The sequence below is a fragment of the Vidua chalybeata genome, chromosome 2 (assembly GCF_026979565.1).
Source record: "Vidua chalybeata isolate OUT-0048 chromosome 2, bVidCha1 merged haplotype, whole genome shotgun sequence".
In the NCBI taxonomy this organism is placed as follows: Eukaryota; Metazoa; Chordata; class Aves; order Passeriformes; family Viduidae; genus Vidua; species Vidua chalybeata.
In genome coordinates, this window is record NC_071531.1 from 65023365 (window position 1) to 65051327 (window position 27963).

Below are 27963 nucleotides of genomic sequence, written 5' to 3' on the forward strand. Positions count from 1 at the left end.
CTACTGTGATGTGGGTGGGACCCTCGGGGTCATGACATGTGTTGCCTGGAGTACCTATGCCCTCCCCAGATCTTAGCACATCTCCTGGGGGTACTCCCAGCCCCAGCATGTTCCATGGGGGTACTAACCCTTTCCCAACCCCAGCATAACCCCTGGGAGTACCCCTGTCCCAGGCCACAGCACATTTCTACAGGGTACCAGCACCAGGGCAGGGGATGCTGAAATGTTTATTTTGGCTCTAGCTGGATGTATCCACTCTGATCATCCCAGTCACCCAGGTCACTCCAGGCTGGCATGGGCTGGGGTGTAATCCCCGCAATAGTGTAGAGCCCTGCCTTCTCCCCTCCTGCAATGTAGGCAGTGCTGAAGCCTGAGGAACTCTTGACACCAGTGGGTGCAAGACAGTGAACTGCTGCACACAGGGAACACAGGGCAAAGCTGCTGCCAGCTTCTGTGGCCAGATGACATGGGAGCAGGCTGGAATTTTGGGACAGCAGTGCTTGCAGCCCCCCCTCTTTGATCTCCCAGTCACCCAGTGCACTCCCAAATCCTGCAGAGCACAAGCAGATGTGGAATGAGGACTGGGAGTGCAGTTTGGAGGGGGCAGACAAGCTCCTGGGTGCCAGCACCCTCCTGGGGTCAGGTGAGGGAATGTCACCAAGCTTGTGTGGCCCCCCCACCCTGGGAATCCTTCCCCACAACCTCCCCCGGACCCACAGACTCTAAGGGATATGTTCCTGGAGCTAGGGTGTCTAGCTGGTCCCCTGAGGGGGGTCCTGGGAGTGAGGCTGGGTTTGTCCTGACTGATGGTGCTGGATGGGACCATCCAGCTGGACTGATGGTGCTGGATGTGTGTAGTCAGGATGAGAATGGGAGGGCTGGTGGCTGGGTTCCCCCTCCAGCTTCCCATCCCTGTGTCCCAATGGGCTTTTTGTGGTAGGGTGAGTGGAAATGATCCCTCTGCCCATGCTCTGACCCCTACCTGGAGGGAATGGGCTGGGATGCTGAGCTGGGGAGGGGGCTCAGGCAGCTGATGTGGGGGGCTGGCATGCCATGGGGGACAACACCTGTCCCTGGGGCTCCTTGGACTCCAGATCAACAGTGTTCATCCTGGCACCCCAGGAACTGTTCCCACCACTGTATTTCTGCACCAGGATAGTCACCCAAATCCTCCTGGAGCCACTCTCCATCCTGCCCTGGCCAGAAAGCTGCCTGGGCACGATGAGGCCGATGGTTGCCACTTTGGTGCAAGCTGTGCTGGTTTGGTGCTGGACGTGCCAGCGGTTTGGTCCTTGCCATGTGGTTTGGTGCCAGCTGTGCCGTGGGTTTAGTGCCGTCCGTGCAGGGTGTTTGGTGCCAGCCATACCAGCGTTCTGGTACTGGCCGTGCCGTGGGTTCTTACTGGCCATGGTGAGGATTTGGTATGCAGGACATGCCGCTGCTTCGGCCAGCTCAGGAAGTTTTGCTGTTTCAGCCAGTGCAGGAAGTGCCGGGGTGAGAAGCTCCGCTCCCTGCCGCCCTCCCCCAGTCCTCCCCGTGGTGCCGATCGGTCCCACCGTGGTTGCTGTCACCCACCCAGGTAGGGGGGGCACGGCTGGCACAGTGCCAGGCGTGCCGCACAGAAGCAGCCGGCGGGGATCGGGGCGGAGGGATTTTTGGGATGGGATCGAACTGCCGGCGCTACCGGATGCGCCTCTCGCTCTGCCGGCTCCAGCGGGTGTTTCCTGCCCTGGCCTGTGTGCTCACAGGCATTGTTGGTCCCCCAGTTCCTCCTGCCCCGGGGACGGGCATTCTGCTGCGTAACAGACGCTGCCCATCCTGGCAGACACCCCGAAGGCTGTGCACTCGGGGGCTGGGATTCCCCCCTTGAGCTGCCCCGGGAGATCTGGGGGTGCATAAGGGTCCCTTGGGAGCTGCATGCAGGACCATGAGACTCAGGACGGGGTGGGCCTGTGGCCTCACCAGGCGTCAGTGGCTGAACAGCACCCCCTGGACACAAGGGTACTCCAAGTGGCTTGGGGGACTCTGGGATCACCGTGACAGAGCCCCGGGGGCTGTGCTGGTGTGGGACAGGTGGGTGACCACAGGGCCCTGGCACCTGGTGTGCCATCATGCACTCATAACATATAGGCTATATGTATGTGTTGGTGCTTGGTAGCGACAAAAGGGAATATGTATGGGTGTATGTGTCTGTATAGATGTGTGTACATATATATTTCTCACATAGATCTTGATGCTTTAGTGAATATATACAGGAGTATATTTGTGCATCCATATGTATGTTATATGTGTATTATGCAGATATATTGAGGAGTTCAGAACTAACCAGCTGAGCCCCAAAACTCTGATTTTAAAAGTCACTTTAATTGTATGACCAGGAATATATTGGTCATAGGTGGGCTCTTGTCCCAAGAAATTCTTCCCTCTGACTGTGGTAAGGCCCTGGCACAGGCTGTCCCAAGAAGCTGTGGCTGCCCCATCCCTGGAAGTGTTCAAAGCTGGGTTGGATGGGGCTTGGAGTAACCTGGGGTTGTAGGTGTCCCTGCCCATGGCATGAGATAAGCTTTAAAGTCTTTTCCCAACCAAACCATTCCATAGTTCTATGACTCTTTGGCCAGTGCTGGTGCCTGGCCATGCCTGTGGGTAGATGAGGTGCTGTGGTGCAGGACAGCTGGCACAGACAAGGAGTGCATTCAGGAGGGTGAGGGTATGAGTCACCCTATGGTGGGTGTTGGGTCCTGGCTCTATGTGTGGGGCAGCATCTGCTGGGAGCTTGGGAAGCTAGCCACACTGGGGCTCCCTGGAGTGATGGGTGACTGGCCAAAGTGCCCTGCGCTGGGTCCAAGGGAGCTCCACAGCCCTAGGGTGCTGCTGTTGGCCCTAAACCCATCTCCTGCCCCCTGGAGGGACCTGACCTGGGCACCTGCAGCCACTGAACAGGAAAGGCCTGGGGTTGGGGGGGATAATGCTGGGCTTCCCAAGGACCAACAACAATGGGAGATGCTTGCCCCCCTGCTGGGGCTGATGGCTGCTCATATCTGGATGATCCTTGCCCATGCTGAGCTGATGCCCACATCAGGGTAATGTTTGCCCAGGTCTGGATGGTACTTGCCCACATCAGGGTGATGCTCACTGCATCCAGCCTGGGATCGGGGCTCTTTGACAGCAGTTGTGAGGCAGCTGCATTGGTCTGGCCCTGTCTCTGGGTGGGAATGAGACCCCACCATTAACCCCTTGTGGAGGTGGAAGTGCCCACAGGGGAGGGACCTCTGAGAATGAGGGCTGAGGAAGAGCTGGAGCACCTCTGCATATGCAAACAGCCTGGGAGCAGAGCAAGTGACCTGGGCATTTCTGGGGTGACGCCACCCAACCATCTCCCCTCACTTCCGCCTGTGCTGCTGTGGTCCCTGGCACTTCCTCCTAGCTGCTAGCAGAGCCACATTGTGGTTTCCTCCAGGCTGTGTTCACCTCCGAATTCTCACCATCCCCCCAAACCCTGGGCTACCCCAAGCATTTCTGTGCCAGGAGGTGATAGGATCATCCCAGCCCTGCTGGGTGTGGGATGTCTGCGATACTACCTCCCACAGGTTGATGGCAACAACTGTGTTCAACACTGGGAACTCTCTTACCAGCTCTGAACTTGATGCCACCCTCCCAATGCCAGCAAGCGGGGCTGTGAGCCCCTCAGTTTTGGCCACTGATGGCTCAGACCTAGACACCCCACAGAGGATCCCATGAGCATGTCTGCATCCTAACTGTGGGATGAGGCTGTCAGTGAGGGGGGGCACCCCCTCTCCATGCCCAGGAGATGGTCTAGGGATTAGAGCAGCCCCCTGAGCAGCTGGTGGGGTGAGGGGGTTGTAGAAAGTGATGTCCAAGGAAGCGATGACAGAAGACTCCTTTTCGGAGGGCTGGGTGAGCAGGGCAGGGGTGGCGGCCTGGGCAGAGGTTTGGCTTTGGGGTGGTGGCTGTGGGAGAACAGCTCTCTCTGCCCCCTTAGAAGAGAGGCTTATATAAAGGATAGCATTTAAGGTGCTGCTCTGATAAGGCACAGCACATAAGGCACTGGTTTGCTACTTCTCTAATGGCAGAGGTGGCATCAGCCAGACCCTGCCTGGAGCAGGACTGGCATCCTTTGGGCATGGCTGCATGGGGGTCCAGGAAGTGCAGGGCACCCACTTCATGGAGCCATGGGGGGACATGAAGCCCAGGGATCCTACAGCAGCAGATGATGACAGGTGGAGCAGGCAGACCAGTGGGGAGGGTGTTTTGGGAAACTGGGGTGTTATTTGTGCCTGAGCTGAGTGGGTGCCCATCCTGCTAGTCCCTGGGATGGTGGGGCTAGGGGCTGGATAGGACTGGGGCTGAGCCAGAAACCCTCATGAGAAGTCCCCATCCAGGGGTTGTCCTGGCCTGATGCTTGTCATCTCACTGCTGGCCATGGGGCTCGTGTTGCAGCCCTCCAACCACACCCCCAGGGGACAAATACCATCCTGGGTGGCTGCACAGATGCAGACCTCAGCCAGGCTCTTGCTGGAGGCTCTTTGGCTTGTGCACTGTCACTTCCATGTCTGTGGGTCTCTGCACACCTAGGTGCTCCAGCAGCTCCTGCCTGGTGGTGTTTGGAGCAGTGCTGTTCCACTGCCCACACTCCCCTCCCTGCCCATGCTCCCCTCCTTTCCTGCCAGCATTCCCTAATGTATGGATGGTTGTGGCTGGTTCCCATGGAAATAGCTGCTGAGAAATTAGGTCAGGCTGACCCAGGGAGAACCGGCACTCCTGTCCTTGCCTGCTTCCTGCTCCAACCAGGGAGAAGTTTCTTCTCCAGCTCACCCCAAGCTAACGGAAAGCTCCTGTGCACAAGCCATGTGCTGGGAGGCACATCCCAGAAATCATGGCATGCTGATGGCATCCTTGGCCATGGAATCATGGGATCACAGAATGGTTTGGATTGGATGGGACCTTAAAGCCCTTGCCAAGGGCAGGGACACCTCCCACTAGACCAGGTTGCTCCAAGCCCCATCCCACCTGGACTTGAACCTTTGCAGGCGTGACCCCCCTGCAGGTGTATCAGTGTTGGGAAGTGAGGCAGAGGCTGGCATAAGGCAGTGCTTGCTCCTCTCTCCCACAGCATCCCTGCCAAAGAGGAGGTCCCCATCATTGAAAGAGCACCTGGCATCACCCTGTCCTCCCTGATTCCCCTGCCTTGCACCAAGGCGCCAGCACCGACACCACCGGCGCTGCCCTCCAAGGCTACCCTTACCTTCGTGCCAGAGTTTGGTGAGTACAAGGGAGGCCTCTCCAGTCTTCCCATCACAAATCTTGCCTTGGGATATCTGGCTGCCAATCCATCAGCATCCATCCCATGGTGCTGTGCCTTCCTTCTTATCAGTTTGTTCCTCTGCCCTTGCTGCGGTCTCTTTCTTCTGTATCCTCTTTCTTGCCTTCTGGGCTGGGGGAGTCATGGGTGCAAGACCTGGGCTGGGGGATTTAGGGTATGTGAGGTCTGAGCTGGGGGCTTCAGGGAAGGGGTGTAAAACCTGGTTTGGGAGTTTGAGGGGATGCGAGATGTGAACTGGGGGTTTGGGTGCAGCCTCTCCTAGATCAGAGCAAAGATTTCTGTGGGTGCTGGAAGCACCCACACTCACTCACAGAGGAAAAGTGAACCTGTCAAGAGGCTGAAATGCAGATATCCCTGGTTTTGGGGTCCCAGGACTGTGCCTTTGCATCCCCCAGCCCCATCCTCAGGGTGTCCCTGGGGCTCAGCCAACTGCAGGGAGCAATGCTGAGCTGGGGACCCCCATGGAGAGGTGAAGGTTTGGTCTCAGGGTGCTGCCCTGGTTGGACTATACTTCAGCTGCAATAGCTCTGCTGGAAGGAGGAGGAAGGGCTGAGTTGTGTGGGGTGCTGGGTGCCTCTCAAGGCCAGCAGCCTGCAGGTAGCAGCTCTGGTTTAAATGGGAGCTGGGGTGTGTTTCAGAAGCTGGGAGAAGCCATGGACAGGTTATCAGGACAGAGCTTATCTGTTGGGGAGTGCGGGGAGGAAAGCTGCTCCCACCCTGATGGGTTTGGGATGCAGAGTTTGCAGGAGTTTCTGTGGTGCCAAGGTGAGCATCTACCTGCACCCCTCAACCCCCTACAGCCTGACAGCATCCTTGCCTGCTGCCATGGCCCAAACACCATCATCTGGGTTGGGGTTTTGGGAGGAATATGATCAAGATTCTCAGTGGGATTTGGGAGAGGGTGTCTGCCAGGGCCAGGCTGTCTGGGGCCACTTATTCCCTGTGGGGTTACAATCCTGACCAGGATTCCTGCTGATGTGGGTGCTGGGTGAGGAGGAACCATCTCACTCCCATCATCATCTGGGATCTCATTTCCATGGTGCACAAGCTCAGGACCTGATAAGGAATGGGAGAGGAGGGAGGGGAATCCACCCTGGAAAACAAGCTGTGGAAAAAGCCCCTGGGAACCCCCAGCAGCAGGAGCTCCCAGGAAGAAACACGAGAGTCTGGATGGAGCCAAAGTGTCACCAAGTCCCCTTCTGGTGAGGCTAGGAGTGTTGTGACAGTGCTGGGAGGTGCCACTAGTAGGACTTTGCCCTTTCCCAGCTCTTCCCCAAACTCCTTGATAAAACCCTTGTTGTCACAAGTATGGTATGGTTATTTGCCAAGGGTAAGCAAGGGGAAGCCAGCCATGCCTGCATCATCCTCCCCACAGGCTCCAGGGTAGCAGGGAAAACTGGGACCCCGTGCTCCACCCCAGCTGATTCCCAGCATCTTCCCTCTCCTTTGTCAGATGACTCAGACTACGAGGACTCGGCGTGGGAGGAGGAATTAGCCAGACCAACAGGAGAGATGGCCAAGGTTGGTCCCACCATGGGGCTGGAGGTGGGCAAGAGCTAGCAGGGTGACTGGCCCTAAGGACAGGTACTAGCCTTGGGATGCTCCAGAGATACTGGTTAGGGCTGGAGGAGCATGGTGGTGGTGACTAGAGAGGGGTTCTTCCTCACTGAGCACCCACTGGGTCTCCCATAGGTTCCTAGGGAGTACCCCCTGGGGTTTCCCATGGGGGCTGGAACCCCAGGGTTTCCAGGAAGCACCCACTGTGTCTCCCATTGGGGTTGGAACCCCAGAGATGGAACTCGGTTTGTCAATGTCCTTGGGAAGTATCTGTCACGTCTTTCAGTGGTGCTGGGACTCAAGGGTCCCTGGGGAGCACCCACCAGGTCTCACCCAAGTGTCCCCAGGAAGCACTCACTGGGTCCTCTGGGGTCTCTGGGGAGCACCCACAGGTGTGCAGCACCCCACCACACTCACATGCCCAGAGTGTGTGCTAGTAGACATCTCCAGCACTGCATCTTGAATGTAATCCCTGGATTGTGAATTTCTATCTGCCTCCCTTGCTCTCTGGGGTGGGAACAGATGGATTTCAGGAGTCCCAGAAGCTGCAGAGCCCCCTGAACACCTGAAGCCCCCATCTGCCTTGGCTTGGGAACACCAGGGCCAAGGAGGCAATGCGAGATTTCTCATGAAGCTCAGGCATTCTCATGAAGCTCAGTTGCTATAAATAACCATCCTGGTGTTCAGCTCCTCCCTTGGCAAACTTTCCTCTCTCTGTGAGCCTCAGCATGCCTCTTCCAGGGCACCTTGGCACTGTGGGCACCCGTTGAGCTGGGGATGGGCTGGTGACATGGCATAGTGTCCCTTCTCCTTCCATCCACCCTGTACCCTCACGGTGCAGTGGCAGCACCAAGGAGACCCCAGGTGCCACAAGTGTGTGTCTCTGCAGGAGGATGCTGAGTCTAGGATGGGGCGACCACGGTCCGTGCGTTTCAACAGCCTCTTCAGTGAAGATGAGTTTGGCGAGGACCACCCCAATGCACCCCCTGCCAAGTACGAGCTTGGCTGCCGTGCTGTGTGCAGGGCATGTGTGTGTAATGGTGGTGACATGTTGTGTGCGTGTAACAGGGGGTGTTTCTGTTTGTGTGGGGGGTGCAAGCACAGGCAGAGAGCTCTTGTGCATGGCAGGGCAGGTGAGTGCACAGGTTAGGGCTTCTTGTGTATGCACAGCTCCACAGTGTGCACACACATGGACACACGCAGGACCTGTGCATGGGAGCACGTGTGAGTGTGTGTGGGCAGAGAGCAGCTCTGCGTATCACTGGGTTGGGGCTGCAGTCTTGGGGGTGCCCCTGTCCCCCCTCCCAGAGCTGGGACTCAGGCCTAGGCTGTCCCTGGGACTGGGGGACATGCTGGGACCCCACCGAAGGGACTGTCCCCAGTGTCCCCGCTTGCATATGGCTGGCCTGCATTGCCTGCGCCTCAGGGAAGGTCACAGGGAGGCTGAAGCATGCCAGGGAGCCTCAGCCCCTCCCGAGACCTGCCAGCTCTTAACCCCCTCCCTCGGCTCCTCATCCCCAGTGGTGGCAGCAGCTGGAGTGACAGGGACCCCGTCCTGCACCTGCCTGCACGCGACGCCTTTCCTGGCAGCAGCCCCAGCATACTTAGTGACAGCATGGAGGGCACCAGTGCCACCAGCCTGCTGTCACCCACCATCAGAGCAGGATGGCTGGACAAGAACCCGCCACAGGGGTGAGTGATGTACTGGGGGTCCCTGTGTGACATAGAAGGGTACTTGTCCCCTCCTTTTCTCACCTGTCATTCCTGCTCGTGGGGGTGTACTTTTGCTTTGGTGAAAATCCATTTCTAGGGGCTCCTTCCACTCCCTTCTAACCTGTGATTTAGGCTAGAAACACCCATTTTTTGTGAAAGAGCCTTTCTCAGAGCAGGTGCCACCAGTTATTGTACTGACTTTGCTGAGAAGGGGAGGCTGCAGCTCGACCTTTCTCTCAGACCCTGCATTACTGGGAAAAGAGCTGCTTTTCCTCTGGGGGAGCCCTGGAATAGCGGTGACCACAAGAGAAGCTGTCAGGATGAGGTGGGGTGTCTGGGCTGAGCTGTGCATTTGACATTGCTGGGTTTGCTGCAGGAGGAGGTGGTGATAGCCCCTATTCCATGGGATAGCAGCTCCAAATCCTAGGCTCATGGTGGATAGTCAGAGTGGTACAACCGTAAAACAGGGGAAGTGCTGGGCTTGTGTCTGTGACTCCAGTGAGTCATGGGGAGCCAGTGATCCTCCAGGGAGTCTAGTGAACCCAGTGAGCACAACCAACACAGTGTGCACAGGGAGCCCACTCAAAGAGCCCCTGCACTAGCTGGGAGGCAACAATCAAGCAGGAGATGTGATGGATGTTTGGGAGCTTCTTAATCTGGGCTCCGATTAAGCCCCAAGGCAACAGTTCCACCGAGGAGGAGGAAGCTTAGCTGTTTGCAACAGAGCAGCTGTGCTGCTGGGGAAGTGAGAGCAGCTGGAAGGTCTCTGGGAAACTGCTCCAGCAAACTTTTCCTGAGTAAACAAGCCCTTGAGCAACTGTGTCCCTGCTGCCACACCAACCCCCAACCCCACCAGCAGAGGGGGACCTGGATGTTCAATGCTGGTAGGGGGCTGCATGGCAGGGCTTGCTGGAGCTGTGTTGGAAAGGGCTTGGCTCCTCCTGCAGCCCTAATGCTAAAGGTATGGGCAGAAGAGTCTTCTGCCTTTTCCTGTGGCTGGTCTGCATTCTCAGCTGGGGAGGGCAAAGGGGTCTCTGGTGGGCTGTCTTCCAGCCTCCAGAGGATCCTGCCTCTCATCTGTATCCTCATCCTGATAGAGATGCACAGATTCTTCCTCTGCTCTGGTGCCACTCATCCCTCCTGGAATGTATCTCCTGGCTTGAATCCTGCCTTTTAGGGGCATCACTTGTTCTCAGCTCTATGTTTTAATTGGTGCCTGGAGTAAAGCATGAAGCATTGTTATCACCAGCAGCAACATGAGGGCACAGGATCAAGGGCTTGGGACTTCAAGGGCTGGCCGGGACAGGCCTCTTATCCCTGTGCAGGATGGAGGACTGGGGATATAGCACTAGATTAAGGGTTGGGGACACAGGGCAGAATGGAAGGCTGGGGACATCGAGGGCAGGGGACACAGGGCAAGATCAATGACGAGGTGGCCCCAGGCTTTTGGCAACTGGGGCGTGAATACGCAAGCAGAATCATCCTGAGTTCAAGGGCATCCTCTCCAATGGGTCTCTCCGGTCCCCTCCCAGGTCCTATATCTACCAGAAGCGCTGGGTGAAGCTTGACACTGACTACCTCCGCTATTTTGACAGTGAAAAGGTGGGTGGAGAAGATGGATCTGGGGGTTTGGGATGAGAAGGTGGCAGAGGAGCTGTCCCAGCAGGGCCACCTCCCTCTGGGCATCCCAGCTCAGAGATGTGGCTGTACCAAGGGTCAGTATCCCAGGGAGTAGCCATGGCTGGGTGCTGGGGATGAGATGTGGGAGGCTCAGAGCGTCCTGGACATTGGAGCTGGAGCATTGGGAACCTGGGGCACTAACTTCCCCATTTCCCTGAGGCCACAGACATGAGCAGTGTGTCTCTCACTCCCTGACCCAGGATACCTACTCCAAGCGGCTCATTCCTGTCTCCTCCATCTCCCGCGTCTCCAGTGTTGGGGACCAGAAATTTGAGGTTGTCACCAACAACCGCAACTTCGTGTTCCGGGCTGAGAATGATGGTGAGTGACAGGGGTCCCTGTTCCCCAGCTCCTCTCCCTTCCCAGCCCAAGGGATGAGTCCCATTGGCTCCTGGGCTCAGGCTGATCCTGATCTGTCTCACCTTTGGCCCCACAGCAGACCGCAATGAGTGGATATGGACCCTACAGCAGATTGCAGAGGAGCGGAAGAGCAAAGCTGCAGTGAGGACATCGATGTCCTTAGCCACTGACAGTGCCACTGAGCTAGCTGATAAGAGTGGCTTCCTGGAGCTGCGGGGCTTTAAGCACAAGCTCTTTGTGGTGGTGGCTGGGGACAAAGTATTCCTTTACAAGAATGCGGAGGTGGGTTGCTGAGGGGGCTGTGGCACTCTGGGGGACCCTGATGCCATTTCAAGGGGGGACCCCTTCCCTTTGTACTCCCAGCCTGAGCAGAGCAGGAGTGAGCTAGGGCACTCAGGCCTGTTGCCACCCCTCAAATGGAGACAGCACAGAAGCCACAGGGTGCTGCCCTCTGAGCCCTTCCTCTCTGCTGGCTCTGAGCCTTGAGATCTCCCAGGAGCATGACACCCACTGTAGCTGCTTCCAGAGTCTGCGGTGCCCTAGGTACACCCAGGATGAGAGCTAACCAGTGAAGGGACAGAGTTACCCCAGCTCCCAGGCACTTGGTCCCATCATCCATCCCCCCATATCTCTTGCCCACCCTCCCCCACCAGGACTATCGGCTGGGGATTGGCATCACCTACATTGAGATGAATGTGGGGAACGTCAGGGAGGTGGATCGCCGAGGCTTTGACCTCACCACACCATACAGGATCTTCAGGTGAGCCCAGGGTGGGGAGGGGGTGCTGAGGGTGCTGCCCACCCTGAACCATGGTATCTCACCCCCATCCCTCCTGGTAGCTTCTCTGCTGACTCTGAGCAAGAGAAGGAGGAATGGGTGGAGGCCATGCAGCAGTCCATCACTGAGGCACTCTCCAACTCGGAGGTGGCCGAGAGGATCTGGGCGGTGGAGTCTAACTGCTTCTGTGCCGACTGTGGCTCCCCCAAACCTGACTGGGCCTCCATCAACCTCTGTGTTGTCATCTGCAAGAGATGTGCAGGTATCCATGACCAGAGGGGCACAAATGGGGATCCCAGCCCTTTCCCACCACAAAATAGGTCCCTAATGGCTCATCTCACTGGCAGGGGAACACCGGGGAATGGGTCCTGGCATCACCAAAGTCCGGAGCCTGAAGATGGACAGGAAGGTGTGGACTGAAGAGCTGATCGAGGTAGTGGCACAGACCAGTCCCAAAAAGCCTTTTTGGGGGAAACACCCTGTTCGCTCTGCATTATGGAGCTGCTCGCTGTGGGCTGTGGGCTGCTGGAGCACGGCAAGGCTCTTCCAGGCTGATTCCAGGCCCTTGGGGGGACACCACGGTGTTGCTTGGCTGGGGAGAGGACCCCCAGCAGCCTTTTATTCTGTCCCTGTGGATCCCTGGCAGCCAGTTCAGCATGCCGGTAAGGACAAGCAGCACTTCGTGTGTGCTGGTGTGCAGACGGGTGTGCAGACAGACGGTGTCTCTTTTTCTGTGGGTACATGGCTGTGGAGCAGCTGGAGTGGCTGTGGGGCCGTGGCTGTGGGATTGGAGTAGGGCCGAGGGCAGAGCAGTTCCCGGAAGCGGTAAGGCCGCCGGCGTGGAGGAATGTGGTGGCGCAGCCAGGGCCGGGAATAGGTGGGCGGGGGCAGCTGGGATTCGTTTCAAGACCTAATCTGGCAGCCATTTCCTGCCGGCAGAGCTTGGCTGGCTCGGTTCTTCCCATGTATCCTGCTCAGATCCTGCATTCCTACTTGGCGTCCCACCGGCGCAGCCCCCGCCTCCAGCACTGCTTGCTCCCCGAGCTCCCAACCCCTTCCAGCTCCTGCCTGCGACTGCTCCGTTTTCCCTCCCCTCTCTGGGAACCCTGCCTGAAAACCACCCCAGCATCCCCAGGGCCCCACCTCGCACCGCCCCTTCTCGACTCTCGCATGCACCCATTCCACCCCTAAGAACTGTGGGGTGCTGGCAGTGTCCCGTGGGTATTGAGGTGATGTGGGTCTTCCTGATAAATCTCTTAATGGCATTGCTCAGCTGTGGGTAGCAGGATGGCAAGGGGCCACCAAAAGCACTTTGAATCTCTCCCCATGGGTACCGAGCACCACCCCACCTCCCACAGCTGGGTTCTGCTTTCCAGATGTGGTTTTCCGGGGCAGGAAGGGGAGTTGGCGGCTATGGGGGCTGTCAGATGCTGCATGCCTGCAGTGGGTGGGTGGGTGCACCTGCACCCTGCGCACTCCCACTCCCCTACACCACCCATCCTCTTCCTGCACCCCACTGTTCCTCTGGGGCAGCACCCTGCCCCCAGCAAAGCCCCCCCACATGCCCCAGCAGTATGGTCACATTGGCATTTCCTTGTCATTGTTTTCACAGCTCTTCCAGCAGTTTGGCAACATAATGGCCAATCAGTTTTGGGCTGCAAATGTGCCTCCCAGTGAGGCCATTAGTCCCACCAGTGGCAGCCAGGAGAGGAGGCGCTTCCTCATCGCCAAATACCGGGAGGGCAAGTACCGCCACTACCACCCACTCTTCGGCAACCAGGAGGAGCTTGACAGGGTCAGTGGCCCCCAGGGATGGGCACTTGCTTGGGGGTTCTGCCTGGGTGCAAAGTGGTGCTGAGCTGGGGTCCTGAGGCTCTTTTGGGAGTGAAATCTGTGTCCAAGCAGACTGCCCACCATCCCTCCCTGCCTGTATCCCCCCAGCCCCCATTGCACACCCTGTATCCTCACTGTGCACCCCAAGCCAAAGTCTGGGGTCTCCAGGAAGGATGAGCCAGCTGTGGGGACAGGGTAACATCTCTGCTGTGGGGTGTAACCAGCTTCATGTCCAGGCTGGAGACCCTTGTCCAAGATGGGCTCTCCCTACCACAGCCAGGCAGCCCTAAGGTTTACCTCTCCTTAGCTTGGAAATGTTTTTGCATTCAAGCTCTGGCCTGGATAGGGCTTACATGAGCTTGAGCTGGAGGTACACCTCAGTTGAGGCAGCTTGACATCCCTCCCCAGGAGCGCCTGACCAGCACTCCTAATCACCACCAATGGCACCCATTCCCGGTGCTGGCTGTTTGCAGGGTGCCAGACTAAGCGGTCACACAAGGAATATCACCCAGGGAATGCCATCCTGGCACTCTGGCTGCTGACTGTCGCCTCCTGCTCTGCCATGGCTTCGCCCCTGCCGTGGTTCCTCCAGTGTTTTTACAAGCGGTGGGAGTACATGGGGAGCCCAGTCAGCCAAGGGAATTCGCATGTGGGCTTGTTTGTTTTCGTACTCTGGCTTGGCTGGCCCGCCCTGCTGCTGTATGACTTCACCCCAGCTCCTTAAGGGAGGGATTCGCTGCTGCTGGCTCCAAACTTTTTCTCCCAGTTTGAGCCTCCTTTGTTCTGACCAGGCGGCTGGGAGGCGGCTGGGAGGCAGCCAGGGGTCCACAGCTCACTGGCTCCAGCTCACTGGCCCCGGCTCCTTTTGCTGGGGGTCTTCTCCTCCTCCTCAGTGAGAGCCATCAGCTTCACCACTGGCCTCCTGGCTCTGCTGCAGGCTCTGTGTGTGGCTGTCACCACCAGTGACCTGGCAGAGACACAGGCTCTGCTCTTCTGTGGGGCATCGGTGACCTGTGACACTGGGGACCCCCAGTGCCCAACGCCCCTGGCCCTGGCTGAGAGAAGTGGGCAGCGGCTGCAGATGGAGTTCCTGCTCCACAACAAAACCTCAGGTAAGGGCTGATCCCCTTGAAGCTCCACCATGAGCTCACACCCACTGGCAACATTCCCAGAGTTGCTGCTGGGGTATTCTGGGGGACACAGCTAAGTTTTGAGCTGGTCCCAGCTCTGTGTCCTGCCAGCAGCTTCCTGGCAGGAGGCTCTCCATCTGCTGGCACTGTCGAGGGTCTGTGTACCCCGTGAGAGGGAAGAGAGGCTTTGGGGAATCCCTGTGCCCCTGGGGGCTCAATCCCAGCTGGGAACACAGGTCTGAAGCCTAGCTAGGGATGCAGGCAGGTGTTGCAGGTACTGGAAGGGATAGGAGAGAGTATTCCCACACCATCCTGGCATGCTGTGGGCATTCCAGGTAGCTTCAAGGGACATTCCTCTGTCAGATGGGCAGCCCCCACCTCCAACATGTCCTGGGGCAGGAGGGCTGACCCCCTAATGACCGGTCCCATTCTGCTGGATGTGCACCCCAGCCCCTGAACTTGACTCCAGGAGAGCTGACGGCTCCTGTGGGATCTGCACCCTAATATAGGTGTTGGGCAAGTGGGCAGGAATGCTTGGGCAGGTGGAACAGAGGTGTGGGGGCTGGTCAGCGCCTGCCAGAGCTGTCACCTCCCTCCTTGCCTTGGCAGCCAAGTCTGTCCTGTGGAAGTTGGAATTTGCCCAGGCCTGGGGCTGGCCCAGCTTTTCCTGATGTGTCTGCTCTAAAGGTGCCTGGGAGAGCTGTGAGGCCTGCCAGGCCACCCCAGTGAGCCAGAGAAATCCAAAGCTTGGGCTCATACTGCTGGGATTGCTGGGGTGGATGAGCCCAGCACTGTGTGAAGCAGGGCTGGACTGGGAGAGCAGAGAGAGCCTCATCCTGGATTCCCCATTTCTAGAGCTCCAGGTACCCTACACCCAGACCTGGGTGTGATTTAGAGGTGTACCTGCATCCTATCTCTTCTTCATCCCGGAGGAAGTGGGGGTTGCATCTTGCTGGCAAGGTAGGGAAATCGAGGCAGGAGACATGAGTGTGATGAGATGAGGAGGCAGTGACAGAGCCCTGGGCTGTTATTTCAGCTGCAGGACTGTGATGCTCTGCCCTGCACCTCCTGCAGAGCAGCAGGGTCCTGGAACAGCCTGGGAGGGATCTCAATGGTGGGGGAGCATGGACCCCACCTCCCCACATTGTTCCCATCCAGTCCCAGCTCAGTGCTTAGGGAGGGGCTTTGGGGAGGACTCGGGATGTGGAATGACTCCCAGGCAGCCCTGGATTTGGATACCAGCACTGTTCCTTGCACCCCAGTTGTGCTCTGGTGGGAGCTCGGGGTGCAGCCTGTGAGGTGTTCCTTGTGCTGAGATGAGGGAAACCCAGCTGCCTTGTGGGGCTGGGGGAGGAGGCCAGCTCGCCATGACAGACTGATTTCCCTGCTTGCAGAGCCACCACGCCTGGAGATGGTGTGCAGTGAGGAGAAGCCCTACTCTGTACACCTGCCCTCTATTACCCACAATGGCTTCCTCTACAAGACCCCCTCCATGGTCAAGCCCATCAGTGAGCGGAAGGGCCGAGAAGGTACATATGTGAGACAGGAAAAAGGGAGCTGGGAGATCGATAGCAATTTCCCCTGTTCTCTCAGTTGTTGAAAAGGTGGTGGGGAAGTGCAGCATTACTTGGTAGCTTGGTGGTCACATCAGATGGGCACCCAGTGGGTGCTGCTGGAGTGCTCAGGCTGGTTTGGTGGGTGCCATGGGGTGGGCCAGAGCTTAGGGAGGCTGCTCAGTGCTCTCCTGTGCTGTACAGACTTCAGCCGGCGATGGTGCACACTGCAGGATGGTGTGCTCAGCTACTATGAGAATGACCGTAACACTGTGCCCAATGGCGAGATCAGGGTGGAGGAAATTGTCTGCCTGGTGAACAACCCACTACATGCCCATGGGTAAGGCTGCACTCCCCTGAAGCACCCCAACAGCCCCTCCATTCCTGCAGGGCCTGGCACAGCTGCAGTGGCCCCCATGAAGGGTGGCACGAGGGACTGTAGTCCCCAACCCCACCAATGGCCCCTGAACTGATGGCTTTGCAAGGATTCTCTGTAAATAGTTTGTAGCCCCTTTGGAGCATCTTTCCAATACTTTCTAACACCTTTGCGACCTTTTTGCAGCTGCTTTGTAATCCCTCTGGAACACCAGTCAAACTGCTTTGTAACTATTTTGTGGCCCCTGTGCAGTCCCTGTGTCTCCTGTTGGAACAGTCTGGCAACACAGGGATGCTGGAGTGCCTGGGCCATGGAGGGGGGATCTCACATTAGATCAGTCATTGTCAGAGCCATCAGCAGCCATGCAGCAGGATGCTCCCACCCCTGGAACACCCCTATTGCCCTCCCAGCTCTATCTCACTCCTGTGGGTACCCAGGCTCCCCTTTTCCTCCCTCCTGAAGGATTGAGAGCACGTTTGAGGTGTACACTGAGACAGATCGACTCTACCTCTTCGGGCTGGAGAGCCCTGACTCTGCTCAAGAATGGCTCAAGTCTATTGCCAAGGTGGGATGCAGGGGCCTGGGGTGGCCCTGGGTGCTGGTGGCAACTGGATGCAGTGGTGCTGATGGATTCCTCTCCTCCCTGGCTCAGTCCTTTGTCCACCCCTGTGCCGAGGAGCTGCTGGCACTAGACTTTGAGCGGCTTGGCCGACTGCATTACAAAGGGGGTCTCACCCTGGAGCGTGCCCAGGAGGGCTGGTTTGCCCTGGTCGGCTCCACGCTCCATATCTGCTCTGAGGATGGTCGTCGGCAGGAGCCTCTCCAGCTGCGCAAGCTGCAGGAGCTCTGTGAGTACCCCTGTCCTGCTGGCAGGACCCCCTGGCTGGGGGGGGGGGAGGATGTGTCCCCCAAATCCTGCTCTAGGGTACACCTAGCTTTTGGTGGGAGTCTGGTGGATATCGCTCCTGTGGAGCTCAAGTGTCCCTTGAAAGAGGAAATGCAGCTGCTCTTTTTCCTCTCCATCCTCTTCCCCCTCTCTGCTTGTCCCATTTGGACTGGAGCTGGACATGTTAGCAGAGCCTCCTACAGGATGTGGGTCTAGGGGAGCTGTGGCACCCTATGTTCCCATAGGTGATGGGCTCCCTGCCTTCCTTTCCAGCCATCCAGGGGGACCATGAGGTTCTGGTGTTGGTGGAGAGGCGGAGGTAAGAAGGTGGGGGAGAAGGCCCCCCCCAGCCAAATACCCCTCCTTGTTCTGGAGTGTCTTTACCCTCTCTGCCATTACTATAGACCCCTAAAATTGAGTTGGGATCACCTGCAGGCCCCCAGGACCAGCCTTCCTGGGGGTTGCAGACATGCAGTGGGGTCTGGGGGGAACACGTAGCCCCCTGCTGAGCCTAGGCATGCTGGCAGGACGCTGTACATCCAAGGGGAGCGGAAGCTAGATTTCCTGGGCTGGGTCCATGCCATCCAGAAGGCTGCAAGCAGCTCGGGAGACACCTTGTCGGAGCAGCAGCTGACAGAGTTGGATGTCCCACTGCTGGTGGACCGCTGCATTGACTACATCACTCAGTGCGGTATGGGTCAAGTCCTGGGATGCTGGCAGGGACCAGAGCGTGGCATTCAGGTCAATCCACTGGTGTGGTGTGGCAGGCTGAGAACCCTACGTGTATGTGATACATGGTTCCCTCCCTCCCTGAACATCTGCTCCAGCTCTGTGGGAGGGCTCCATCTCTAGCAGGGCTTTGTTTCCAGTCACAGGAACACCTGTGGGATGGGATACTCTGTGGCACCTGGCAGTGTTTGATGGGGAGCTGGTGGGCTGGGAGTGGGGTCTGTGTCCTGCAGAGGGGGTCTCATTCCCACTGGCTCCATCACAGGGCTGACGTCTGAGGGAATCTACCGCAAGAGTGGGCAGAACTCCAAGACCACCAGCCTTCTAGAGGTGCTGCAGCGGGATGCACGCTGCGTCTGCCTGAAAGAGGGCGAGCACCAGGTGGATGATGTTGCCAACACCCTCAAACGCTTCTTCCGTGACCTTGGGGATGGGCTCTTTACTCGGCAGTGGGCTCCAGACTGGCTGTGGGCAACGGGTGAGCCCTGGGGGCTGCTTGGAGGTGGCAGGAGGAGGGGCGTGGGCTACCCGGTTCTGTGCAGCCGATTTGTCCCCTTCATGGGTTGGAGAAATATGTCTGGACTCCACATGTTCCCCTGTGCTGGAGTCTCAAGTGGTGGGTGGGGAGTGGAGTGTGTTTATGCTGCCCCTGTACAGACTCATGCTCTGGCAAGGGTGGGGCTGAGCCAGGGGAGACAGCCAGATCCTCCTTCCCTTCTGGATCTGCTCACTGGATACTTGGAATAGATGCATCCAGTAGAAAAACAGACACAAGCTACAGCCCCATGGGGCTGGGTTGCTCTAGCTTCAGAGAGCTGAGATGCTCCAGTCTGTGATGCTCCAGCTCTGTGGAGCTGGGATGCTCCAGTCCCATTGTGCTGAGATACTCTGTTCCCATGAATCTGGAGTGATCTAGCCCTGCAGAGCTGGGATGCTGTGGCTCCATGGAGCCAGGGTGCCCTGGCCTCACAGGTCTGGGATGATTCAGCTCCATAAAGCAGGTGTGCTATCACCCCATGGACCTGGGATTCTCCAGGCCTAGGATGCTCTGGCACCTTGGAACTGGCAGGTTCCAGCCCCATGGAGCTGAGATGCTCCTTCCCCATTTAGCTAGGGTGTTCCACCCCCATGGAGCTGGGACAGTCTGGCCACATGGAACTGGAGTGTTTCAACCCCATGATGCTGGGTTACTCTGGTCCCATGATTCTGGGATGCTTCAGCTCTGGCATGCTCTGGCTCTGCAGACCTGGGATGTTCTCTGGCCTCATGGATTTGGGGTGCTCCATCCCCATGTTGGGACAGGAGAGGGGAAGTGGAGTGTGTAGAGGGGATGGTGTGGCCCTGAACCTTAATCTCCACTTTGTGCTCCTCCATGTTCATTCTCTCCCTCTGGCAGCGCTGGAGGACGAGGAGGCAAAGGTTGGCGAGTATCGGCAGCTTTTGGCTGCCCTCCCTCCAGTGAACCGGGCCACACTGAAGGCACTCATCAATCACCTCTTCCGGTATGGCATCGACCCGTTGGGCATGAACCTCTCCACTGTGGGGTCCTTGTTGGCTCTGGGGTGTGGGAGAGCCCTTATCCTTTCACTCATGTCGCCAGCAGGGAAAGGAGTTTGGGGTCAAGCTGTGCCTGATGCCAAGTATCATATCCTGCATGGGGGTTGAAGGGAGGGGTGTAGGGAGGGCTCTGGGGCAGGAATCTTGACAGAGTTTCCCACAGGGTCCAGTGCTTCTCTGGGGAGAACCAGATGAACACACACAACCTGGCAATTGTCTTTGGGCCCACACTCTTCCAGACGGATGGGAAGGACTACAAGGCAGGACGTGTGGTGGAGGACCTCATCAGTCACTATGTGGAGATTTTTAATGTAGGTTCACCCCCGGGTCCCAGTGTGCAGACATTCACAGGGAATAGAGAGGTGGAAGGAAGAGGAAGTCAGGTTTGCTCTGTAGACATCTTGCTGTGGAGACAAGGGGAGAGAGGACCATGTATTTTCAAACCTTGGAAACCAGAAGCCTGGAGCCAGAATGGTCTGATCAGCCCTCATGGCTTCTCTTCTCTGGTAGGTCAATGACCAAGAGATGAAGAAGCAGCAGGATGAAATCACAGCCATCATGAAGATGCGGGAGGCATCATCCAGTGGAACACAGGTGGGTCCTGGACATGGGGACATTTTCTCCTGGGGCTCTCAGTGTCTACTGTAGCATCTCTTGGACATGCCTTGGGCAAGGGATGTCCACACTGGTGGGGGGGATTTCACCCACACATGGGAAGCTGCAGGTTGAAGCACTTTACTGTTGCCCTCCAGCAAGCTGGGGACTTCATCTGTACTGTCTACCTGGAGGAGAAGAAGACAGAGACAGAGCAGCATGTCAAGGTGAGTGGTTGGGCAGAGGGTGAAGTGGGGACAGAGGTCCCCTCGTTGTATGCCCAAGCTTCTGTGGTGGCATGGGGACTCACACTGAGCTGGACATCTGTGGTGTGAGGATCAAGGGGCCTGGGCACTGACTGATGGAGACTTGCCCCCTCCCTCTCAGATCCCAGCCACGATGACGGCTGAGGAGCTCACCTTTGAGATCCTGGACCGGCGAAAAATTGTCATGAAGGAGAAGGACTACTGGAGCTGCTTCGAAGTGAATGAGAAGGAAGAGGCAGGTTGGTACAGGGGCATGAGGGTGGTGAGGAGGACGAGAGAGATGGAGATGGAGGTGGGAATGATGTTAGAGGTGGAGATGGGCATGCAGATGGGGATGAATTTAGAGATGGAAATGAAGTGGGGATGAGGATGGAAAAGATGATGGACATGGTGATGCAGATGATGGATACTAAGGATTGGTATAGGTATAGAGATGCAGATGGAGATGGGAATGGATATAGGAATGGGTATGAAAAATCTCCCCTTGTGATTGCACCATGGAGCAATCTGGGATGGGCTCCGGGTGCTCAGGGGAGGACAGTTGCTTACCTTATCCAGCTTGCACATGGCCAGGTACTGTAGATGGGCTGAAGTTTGGGCCAGGGCATCTGTCTGTATCCTTAGGAGTTCAAGTGCCTTTGAAGCTTTGATTGGGGGAGGTGTCCAGGTTCTCCGGCCACCAAAGTGAGCAGCCATATGTTGGCCATAGGCAGCAGCAAGGGAGAGATCAACAGAAATGGGATGAGAGCCTGTTCCTACCTTCTGGTGCCTTGAGCTCCTGCTGCCAGTGGGTAGGGGTCAGTCTTTTCTAGGTAACAAGTGACAAGGCAAGAGGAAATGGCCTCAAATTATGCCAGGGGACGTTTAGGCTGGATATTTGAGAAAATTCCTTCAACTAAAGACTTGTCAGCCAGCCTTGGCACAGGCTGCCCCGGGCAATGGTGGAATGTCCCTGGAGAAATTGACAAGACCTGTAGGTGTGGCACTTGGGGACATAGTTTAGTGGCAAGACCATGTCAGACCCTCAGGACACAAGTGTGACACTCTCTGGATGGGAGCTGGCCCTGGGTGCGCTTTCTGAGACCTGCCTGTCCCCTGACTTACAGAGCGGCCCTTGCATTACTCGGAGAAAGTTCTGCCCATCCTGCACTGCCTGGGAACAGAGAGTTACTTGGTGGTGAAGAAGCAGATGTCCATGGAGAACATGCTCATCTACCTTGGTGAGAGGCAGGGGCCATGGTCTGGGCAGGGAGAGAAGGAAGGGAAGGGGATGGGAGGGGATGGGATGGGATGAGGATTGAACACTGATGGGGATGCAGAGTGGAGGGGAGGGGGTGGAGAAAGGGTTGGGAATGGGGAAGAGAATGGTATGGGATCCAAGTAGGCACCAGCTCAGTTGGCATATGACTTGGAGTCCCCTGATACGGTGTCATGGCCAAATGCTATGCCCAGAGCAGTAGGAAGCTGGTCCTGCCTGCCCTGCCCGACCTGGGAGTTGAGGGGCAATGCCAGGACTCTGCAGCAGCTGGAGGGCTGCTGTTACAGGGCGTGAGGGTCTGGCTGTGCCCTCCTTGGGGGGCCTGATGCCCCTGGGGAGCCGGAGCCACTCAGGCATGTGCTTCCAGCTAGCAGAGTGGGTGACTGCAAGCATGGCATGATGAAATTCCGGGAGGAGAGGAACCTGCTGGGGCTTGGGCTGAGCACTGGCTTCCATGATCGCTACTTCATCCTCGACCACTCCTGGCTGCGCCTCTACAAAGAAGTGCGGGTGAGCCCTGCCTTCTCCTTCCCCTTCTCCTTCCACTTCTCCTTCCCCATCTCCTTCCCTTGCCTTTCCTTCCCTAGCCCTTTTCTGGCCCTTCCCCACCCTGCCCTACCCTGCCTTGCCCTGCCACACTGTGACTTTGTGGGGATTCCTTGAGGACACGGGACCCATGTGGGCTGACATCGCTCCGGCAGTGCAGGCAGCCACCGGCAGTGCCAGAGCTGGCCCCTGAAGTGCTGTCACCCAGACCTGGAGCAGATCCCGGAGCTCCTGGTCAGTGCCAGGGCTGAGGGGGGACATGTTGACATACTGACAGCCACTCCCTGCCCCCCAGTTCCTGGTTGCCCTGATGTGACACTGCACCCTAGCACATTACCACTCTATCCCTATGCTCTGCCTGTGGGCACAGGGGAACTGCAGGGAGGGGTCCCCCACCTCTGCGTTACCCCTTCTCCTCTGTTGAACAGAGCCTGAGGCAGCGGAGCCCCCCCTTGGAGAGCGTGACTAGGGAGGGGAATGGGGGACTTAGATGGGGTGCAGGGGCTCCCATGCCCTCTGCCCTTACAAGTGCCCAGGGTTGACCTCAGATCCAGTCCAGGGTCAGTCTCAAATCCAATCCTGCAGCACACATGTGCCTATCACTGGAACTGTCCCTGGTGCTACCAGCTCTCCCCATTTGGCCCTTCTGGCTTGTGGGTCCTGCTGTCCTTCACTCCAGGCAGCCAGAGCTGGGTCTGGGGAAGGGACTAGAGAGGATAGGGATGGGCTGAGCTGCTTCCCCATCCTGCAGGCATTGGATCGGGCTCTTGTAAGTCAACACTGCTTGCATGTGAACATGGATGGAGGGTCCCCAGTGTGGCACGTGCTTCTGGGTCATGGCAAGGCAAAGCCAGCACTGGAAGGGTCCTCATGCGGTGGACCTTCCAAACATCCCACGATGGCAGTGGGAAGTTTAGGAATGTGCTCTGGGCAGAGTGGGTCCGGGTCCACCACTGCCATGGCTGTGGCCATGATGCTGAGGAGGGCTATGAGGTGGGATCCCATGGGGAATGTCTAGTGCCAGGCTCTCGAGACCCTGTCACAATGTGCAAGTGCTGGTCCCAGCTCAGAAAGCAACTGGCACTGTCTAGAGGGCACAGGCCACCTGTCCCTTTCCTGCTACCTGTGGCCCATGTCATGGGTGACATACACATGCTCTGCTCCATGCTGGGCTCCACCCTCCTCCCTGTCACCACATCACTACAGCCTTTCCTCCTTGCTGGGGGGTGGACCCTATCCCAGCAACGGTGGGGACTGTGGTGGGTGGGGATAGGTCTGGCAGCCACCAACCCAGTGTCGGTTCCCTGTTCCCCCAGAGTCACAAGCCAGAAAAGGAGTGGCCTATCCGAAACCTGAAGGTCTACCTGGGTGTTAAAAAGAAGCTTCGACCCCCGACGTGGTGAGCAGCAAAGGGATGGCCTGTGGTGCCGAAAGATGAGGATAGGAGTGGAGATGGAGACAGGGAAAAGGACAGGAACAGTTTTGACTGCTAGACCCGTCCCCTGCTGGCCAGGCCTCCTGCCACCAGGTGTCAGGGCAGCCCTGTAGCAGCTTTTGCAGCCCGATCGCACCAGCAGGGATTGGGCTGTCCCCAGCACTGTCCCCAGCCCTGTCCACAGCCTGTATTCGGCGCTGTCCCTGCCCTGTCTTTCTCCCGAGCCCTGTTCCTGGCACTGTCCCCGGGGGTGTTTGTGGGGCTGAGGGGATTTGCAGAACTGGGGGAGGGTTTGTGGGGCTGGAGTGGGCAGTTGCAGGGACAGTGGGGGGTTTGCAGGGATTGGGGGTTGGCAGGGATGAAAGGAGTTTGCCAAGGTACTTGGCCAGCAGAGGACAGCTTCGTGGGCTGTTTGGATTCATGTTTTCACTCCTCTCTTCCAGCTGGGGTTTTACAGTATTCTACGAAAACGAGAAGCACGAGAAGCAGCAATGGTGAGGGAAGGCGACACGGGATACTAAACTTCTCCCTGGGACAGACAGACACATGACAGCTCTGTGGAGCCTTTGCCATGGCAGGGAGAGTTGGGGAATCATAGAAATCATGAAACTATTTGGGTGTGAAATGACCTTGAAGATCATCCAGTTGAACCCTCCTGACATTGGCAGGGGTATTATATGTGTGGAGACAGCCTGGCTGAGCACTCATGGCCCCATACAGGTTCCCCCTGAGGCCTGTGGCTGTCCCCTTCAGTTCCCTGGGGTCTCATGCAGAGCAGCAGCTGAGGTCTCTGAAGCAGGCAGGTGTCCCTGGAGTGGGCAGAGGGCACACCCTACTTCCTCTGTCTGCTGACACTGTTTCCACAGGTACCTGTGCTGTGACACCCAGGCCGATCTGCGGGAGTGGTTTGCCACCTTCCTTCAGGTGCAGGTAAGGAGTGGGCTGGATGATCACTCCCTGCACACCCCATGGGGGACAGTCCCAGAAGGATGCTTGGCCAGTAGAAACCCTTTGGAGTATCCAAGCATCCCTAAACACCACCACCAGGGCAAAAGAGAGGTCCTGGTGTGGATGAGTCTCCTGTCTCCATCACCGTCCCCTCTGTCTGCAGAATGGGGGTGCCCTGTGGCCCTCGGAGTGTCCCAAGATGCGGGTGGTGCGGCCGCAGCAGGATGCCAGGTTGGGTAACATCTCCCTCATCCCGCTGCGGGGCAATGAGAGCGAGATGCGGAACAGTGTGGCTGCTTTTGCTACTGACCCCCTAACTGTGAGTGATCTGGGGGCACTGGATGGCCCTCCACGCAGGGCTGCATCCCCCCTGCATCACATGATGGGCAGGTCCTGCTCTTCAAACCTGGGTGGGGGATATCCTGGCTCCCATTCCTGCTCCCATTACTTATGTACTGCATCATCTCCAGTGGTGGATCTGAGGGAGCTAGCTGATCCTTTGTGGGTTGGTGGAGTCTTCTGGGTCCAGGGGATCCCAAATCATGTGATGCAAAAAGAGGGGATGCTGCCATGGTCCTGATTTTTCCTCTAACATGGTTGGGTTTTCTGTCCTGGTCACAGATCACCTCCCCATCCTGCTGTCTTGTCTGTCTGCAGCAGCTGTCCTGCCTGAGGGCTGTCACCCATCGAGTGTCCCTCAACCATACGGGTGCTGGTGCTGGACTCTTGCCCAACCACGGGGCTGGTGGTGGGACAGAAATTTTCCCACTGCCTCTCACTACCAATCACTTGGGCTCTTGTTGTTGTTATAAACGGGGGACAGGGCTGTGCCAGGGAAATTCCCCACCAGCATGAGTTGGGCATCACCCAGTGAGTGCTCAGGGATGCCCCAAGCATAGAGAGCAGCATCTTTGCTGCCCTGGAATGCCTGCACAGGCTCAGGTTTATAACAGAGGGCAGTGGGGAAGCCTCTAGGGGCTTTGCTGTGGGCTATGCTTCACAGTGTGCTTGTGGTGCTGTGGTCTAGTACAGGGGACCAGCACACCAGGGCTCCCAGGGGACAGTGGGTGAGTGTCTCCCACCACGGGACCAGCATGGGAAGAGGTTTGGGACTGCAGTGACCCTGGGGCAACCATGGTTTCTCTTGCTGGGCATTTTCCCTGTGTCCCCCTGGGTGCCATGCTGCCAGTGATGCGCAGACATGGAGGAGGAGGAGGCTGAGGATGAAAGGTGATCTGTCTGCCCTTTGTCCCCAGCTTCTGCGGAACGTCTGAGCTGGAAAACTGACATGCCGGTGAGTTTTCCCCCTGCCTGCACACCCTGTCCTGATCTGATGACAGTGGGAGCCAACAGCTCTCTCTGTCCTATTGCCATCCTGGCTTGGGGACATGGCATGTGTCCCCAGAGGTGAAAAGGGGTTGGAAGTGCCTGCTCTGTCCCCTTTGCTGACACTTTGCTCTCCACTTGTGCCACAGGTTCATCTCCAAGTGGGGCAGCCCTCGGGGTCTTGTGCCAGCCCTGCACTCCGGCACCTGCCAGGGTCCTGTTGCCTCCAGAGCCTCCACTGGGCCCTCTCACCTTCCACTGTGGGGACTACAGGCAGCCAGGAGGGGACATGGCAGTGAGGCCACTTCCCCACCCCAGAAGAGCTGGGCTTGGGAGCCATTGCCAGACAGCCCACAGGATGTCAGCCCCCCGACTCTGTGCCCCAGCAGCCTTTGGCCACCACTTCTTTTCCCAGCTCTGGGAGGAGAAGCAGAGCCTAGCTAGGAGCTGCAGTTGAGGGCTTTTATGTTTCCTCTTCCATGCCCTATTTTTGTCTTTCTCCTCTAAAATGATAAGGCAGGTGAGAGCTGCCCTTCCTTGGGATGCCACACTAGCCCTTCTCATGGGATGCATGCCTGGCCTGAGGCACCTCCATCATTATCCTCCCATCACTCCTGGTCCCCTTTATGCTGGGTAAGGCAGGATGACAAGAGCCTCAGTATTCACCCAACACTGGGAAGGGGGTGCCCCAGTCTCTGTCCTCCATCCATCAGGATGGAGATGGCAGGAGCAGCCCCTGTGTCCCACTGCCGCCTCTTGACGATATTAAAGGTCTTAAGAAATGAAGTGGGAGTGTTCAGGTCTCTGCTAGCCACAAAGGGCAGGGGACACCAAGAGCTGGCAACCTGGAAGTGCAGGGGGACAGTCCTGCAACCTGGAAGTGAAGGGATGCACCTTCTGGGTGGTTGCCAGAGAATGGGTGCCATGGAGAAGGCAGTGAGCTGCCCTTTTGGGGACAGAGCAGTGGCACCCCAGTCCAACAGTTCTCTGCTGTGATTGCTGAGCCTTGCCAGTGTAGCCAGAATGCTGTGCCAGTGCCAGAGTTGGTGTCTGTGCTGGACTGCCACTGTAGATCACCAGGAGTGGGTGGGAGCTACCAAGAAAAGTGTGCAGGTGTGTTTCAGGGCTTTGACCCTTGCAGTGTGAGGCACAATGGGCATTTCAAAGCCAGAGGTTGGGAGCTGTCTCTTTGTATCGTGGCAGCCATAGGAACTCCTTCTCACAGCCCATGGCTGATCTGTGTGCTGCTGCTGCCTGCCAGTGCTTGTGACCTTAGAACTTGTCATGGAAACCCTTTGAGCTTCATCTCACAGCCATCATGGTGGGGAACATCATTGGAGCTCAACCTGAGTGGCAGAAGGTAGCTGGGACTCTGCTTTCCCTGGTTTCCAGGGATGTGGGGATACTAATCCCCACAGATGTGGGGGTGCAGGGCTGATGGGAGGCAGGGATGCTGGTCCCCAGGGATGGAGGGATGCAGAAGGCTGGATGTAACTGCAGGGCTGGGAGCATCATTCCCTGCTGAGTTGTCTGTGGCAGCCCTGAGTGGGGGTGTCCTACTGCCCCCTCCTCACGCTGAGCCACCACAGGGGCTGTTGGTGAGTCATGCGTGGGAGCAGCAGGGCTGTCAATCACCTGCAGGCGATGCCAGGGTGCAGGATGGTGGCAACGGTGCTGGCAGTGTCACCTGCAGTGCTGGAAGGGATGGAGGAGCCACTAAGAGGGAGACAGAGGGAAGGCACCTGTGTCCCCACCTGGGGACCTCCTGCCCTGATGTTCTCAAGTCCAGTGAAGACAGGAGGGGCCAGGTTACTGCACTGCTGCGCTGAGTTGGTACAGCATTGCCCTGTGGAGAGATGGATCCATCCAGGAGCCCGTCACTCCAGAGCAGGATGGATCAGGCCTCTCTCCAGCTCTCACTATTCATAGTACTGTGGAGGCGAGTGTCATGTGACACCGCACATCGGCAAGTGATTAATTGCTGAGACATTTACAAACAACTTAATAAACTGACATTGGTGAGGGTTGGGCATGTGAGGGTGTGTTCTGGCTTCTCAATAAGCACAGGCTGGGACTCAGCTGGGACTTGGCTGAGAC

General features: G+C 57.5%; 1 protein-coding gene across 9 annotated transcripts in view; it reads left to right on the forward strand.

Annotated features, from left to right (window-relative positions):
* The window catches only part of ARAP1 (ArfGAP with RhoGAP domain, ankyrin repeat and PH domain 1), a 29304-nt gene extending 2652 nt beyond the window's left edge, over positions 1 to 26652 (forward strand). The window contains exons 3-34 of one of the 9 annotated variants that reach the window (XR_008429307.1): positions 5132 to 5280; positions 6795 to 6862; positions 7788 to 7891; positions 8420 to 8590; positions 10144 to 10213; positions 10492 to 10612; positions 10728 to 10933; positions 11305 to 11411; positions 11492 to 11691; positions 11777 to 11862; positions 13042 to 13224; positions 14200 to 14374; positions 15787 to 15921; positions 16150 to 16285; positions 16784 to 16886; positions 16974 to 17169; positions 17481 to 17526; positions 17735 to 17898; positions 18202 to 18414; positions 19333 to 19438; positions 19657 to 19804; positions 20004 to 20087; positions 20246 to 20314; positions 20475 to 20592; positions 21460 to 21573; positions 21979 to 22121; positions 23474 to 23556; positions 24036 to 24086; positions 24459 to 24522; positions 24704 to 25288; positions 25797 to 25834; positions 26016 to 26652. Coding sequence is in view for 3 of the 9 variants with exons in the window: in XM_053935178.1 (XP_053791153.1) it covers positions 5132 to 5280; positions 6795 to 6862; positions 7788 to 7891; positions 8420 to 8590; positions 10144 to 10213; positions 10492 to 10612; positions 10728 to 10933; positions 11305 to 11411; positions 11492 to 11691; positions 11777 to 11862; positions 13042 to 13224; positions 14200 to 14374; positions 15787 to 15921; positions 16150 to 16285; positions 16784 to 16886; positions 16974 to 17169; positions 17481 to 17526; positions 17735 to 17898; positions 18202 to 18414; positions 19333 to 19438; positions 19657 to 19804; positions 20004 to 20087; positions 20246 to 20314; positions 20475 to 20592; positions 21460 to 21573; positions 21979 to 22121; positions 23474 to 23556; positions 24036 to 24086; positions 24459 to 24522; positions 24704 to 24859; positions 25797 to 25814 (3787 nt within the window). In the remaining 6 variants the exon portion in view is untranslated. Of the gene's footprint in view, positions 1 to 1502; positions 1580 to 1892; positions 2074 to 5131; positions 5281 to 6794; positions 6863 to 7787; positions 7892 to 8419; positions 8591 to 10143; positions 10214 to 10491; positions 10613 to 10727; positions 10934 to 11304; positions 11412 to 11491; positions 11692 to 11776; positions 11863 to 13041; positions 13225 to 14199; positions 14375 to 15786; positions 15922 to 16149; positions 16286 to 16783; positions 16887 to 16973; positions 17170 to 17480; positions 17527 to 17734; positions 17899 to 18201; positions 18415 to 19332; positions 19439 to 19656; positions 19805 to 20003; positions 20088 to 20245; positions 20315 to 20474; positions 20593 to 21459; positions 21574 to 21978; positions 22122 to 23473; positions 23557 to 24035; positions 24087 to 24458; positions 24523 to 24703; positions 25835 to 26015 lie in introns of those variants that run through there. The other 8 variants (XM_053935178.1, XM_053935179.1, XR_008429311.1 and 5 more) reach the window with 8 other exon arrangements.
* Positions 26653 to 27963: the final 1311 nt, after the last annotated feature.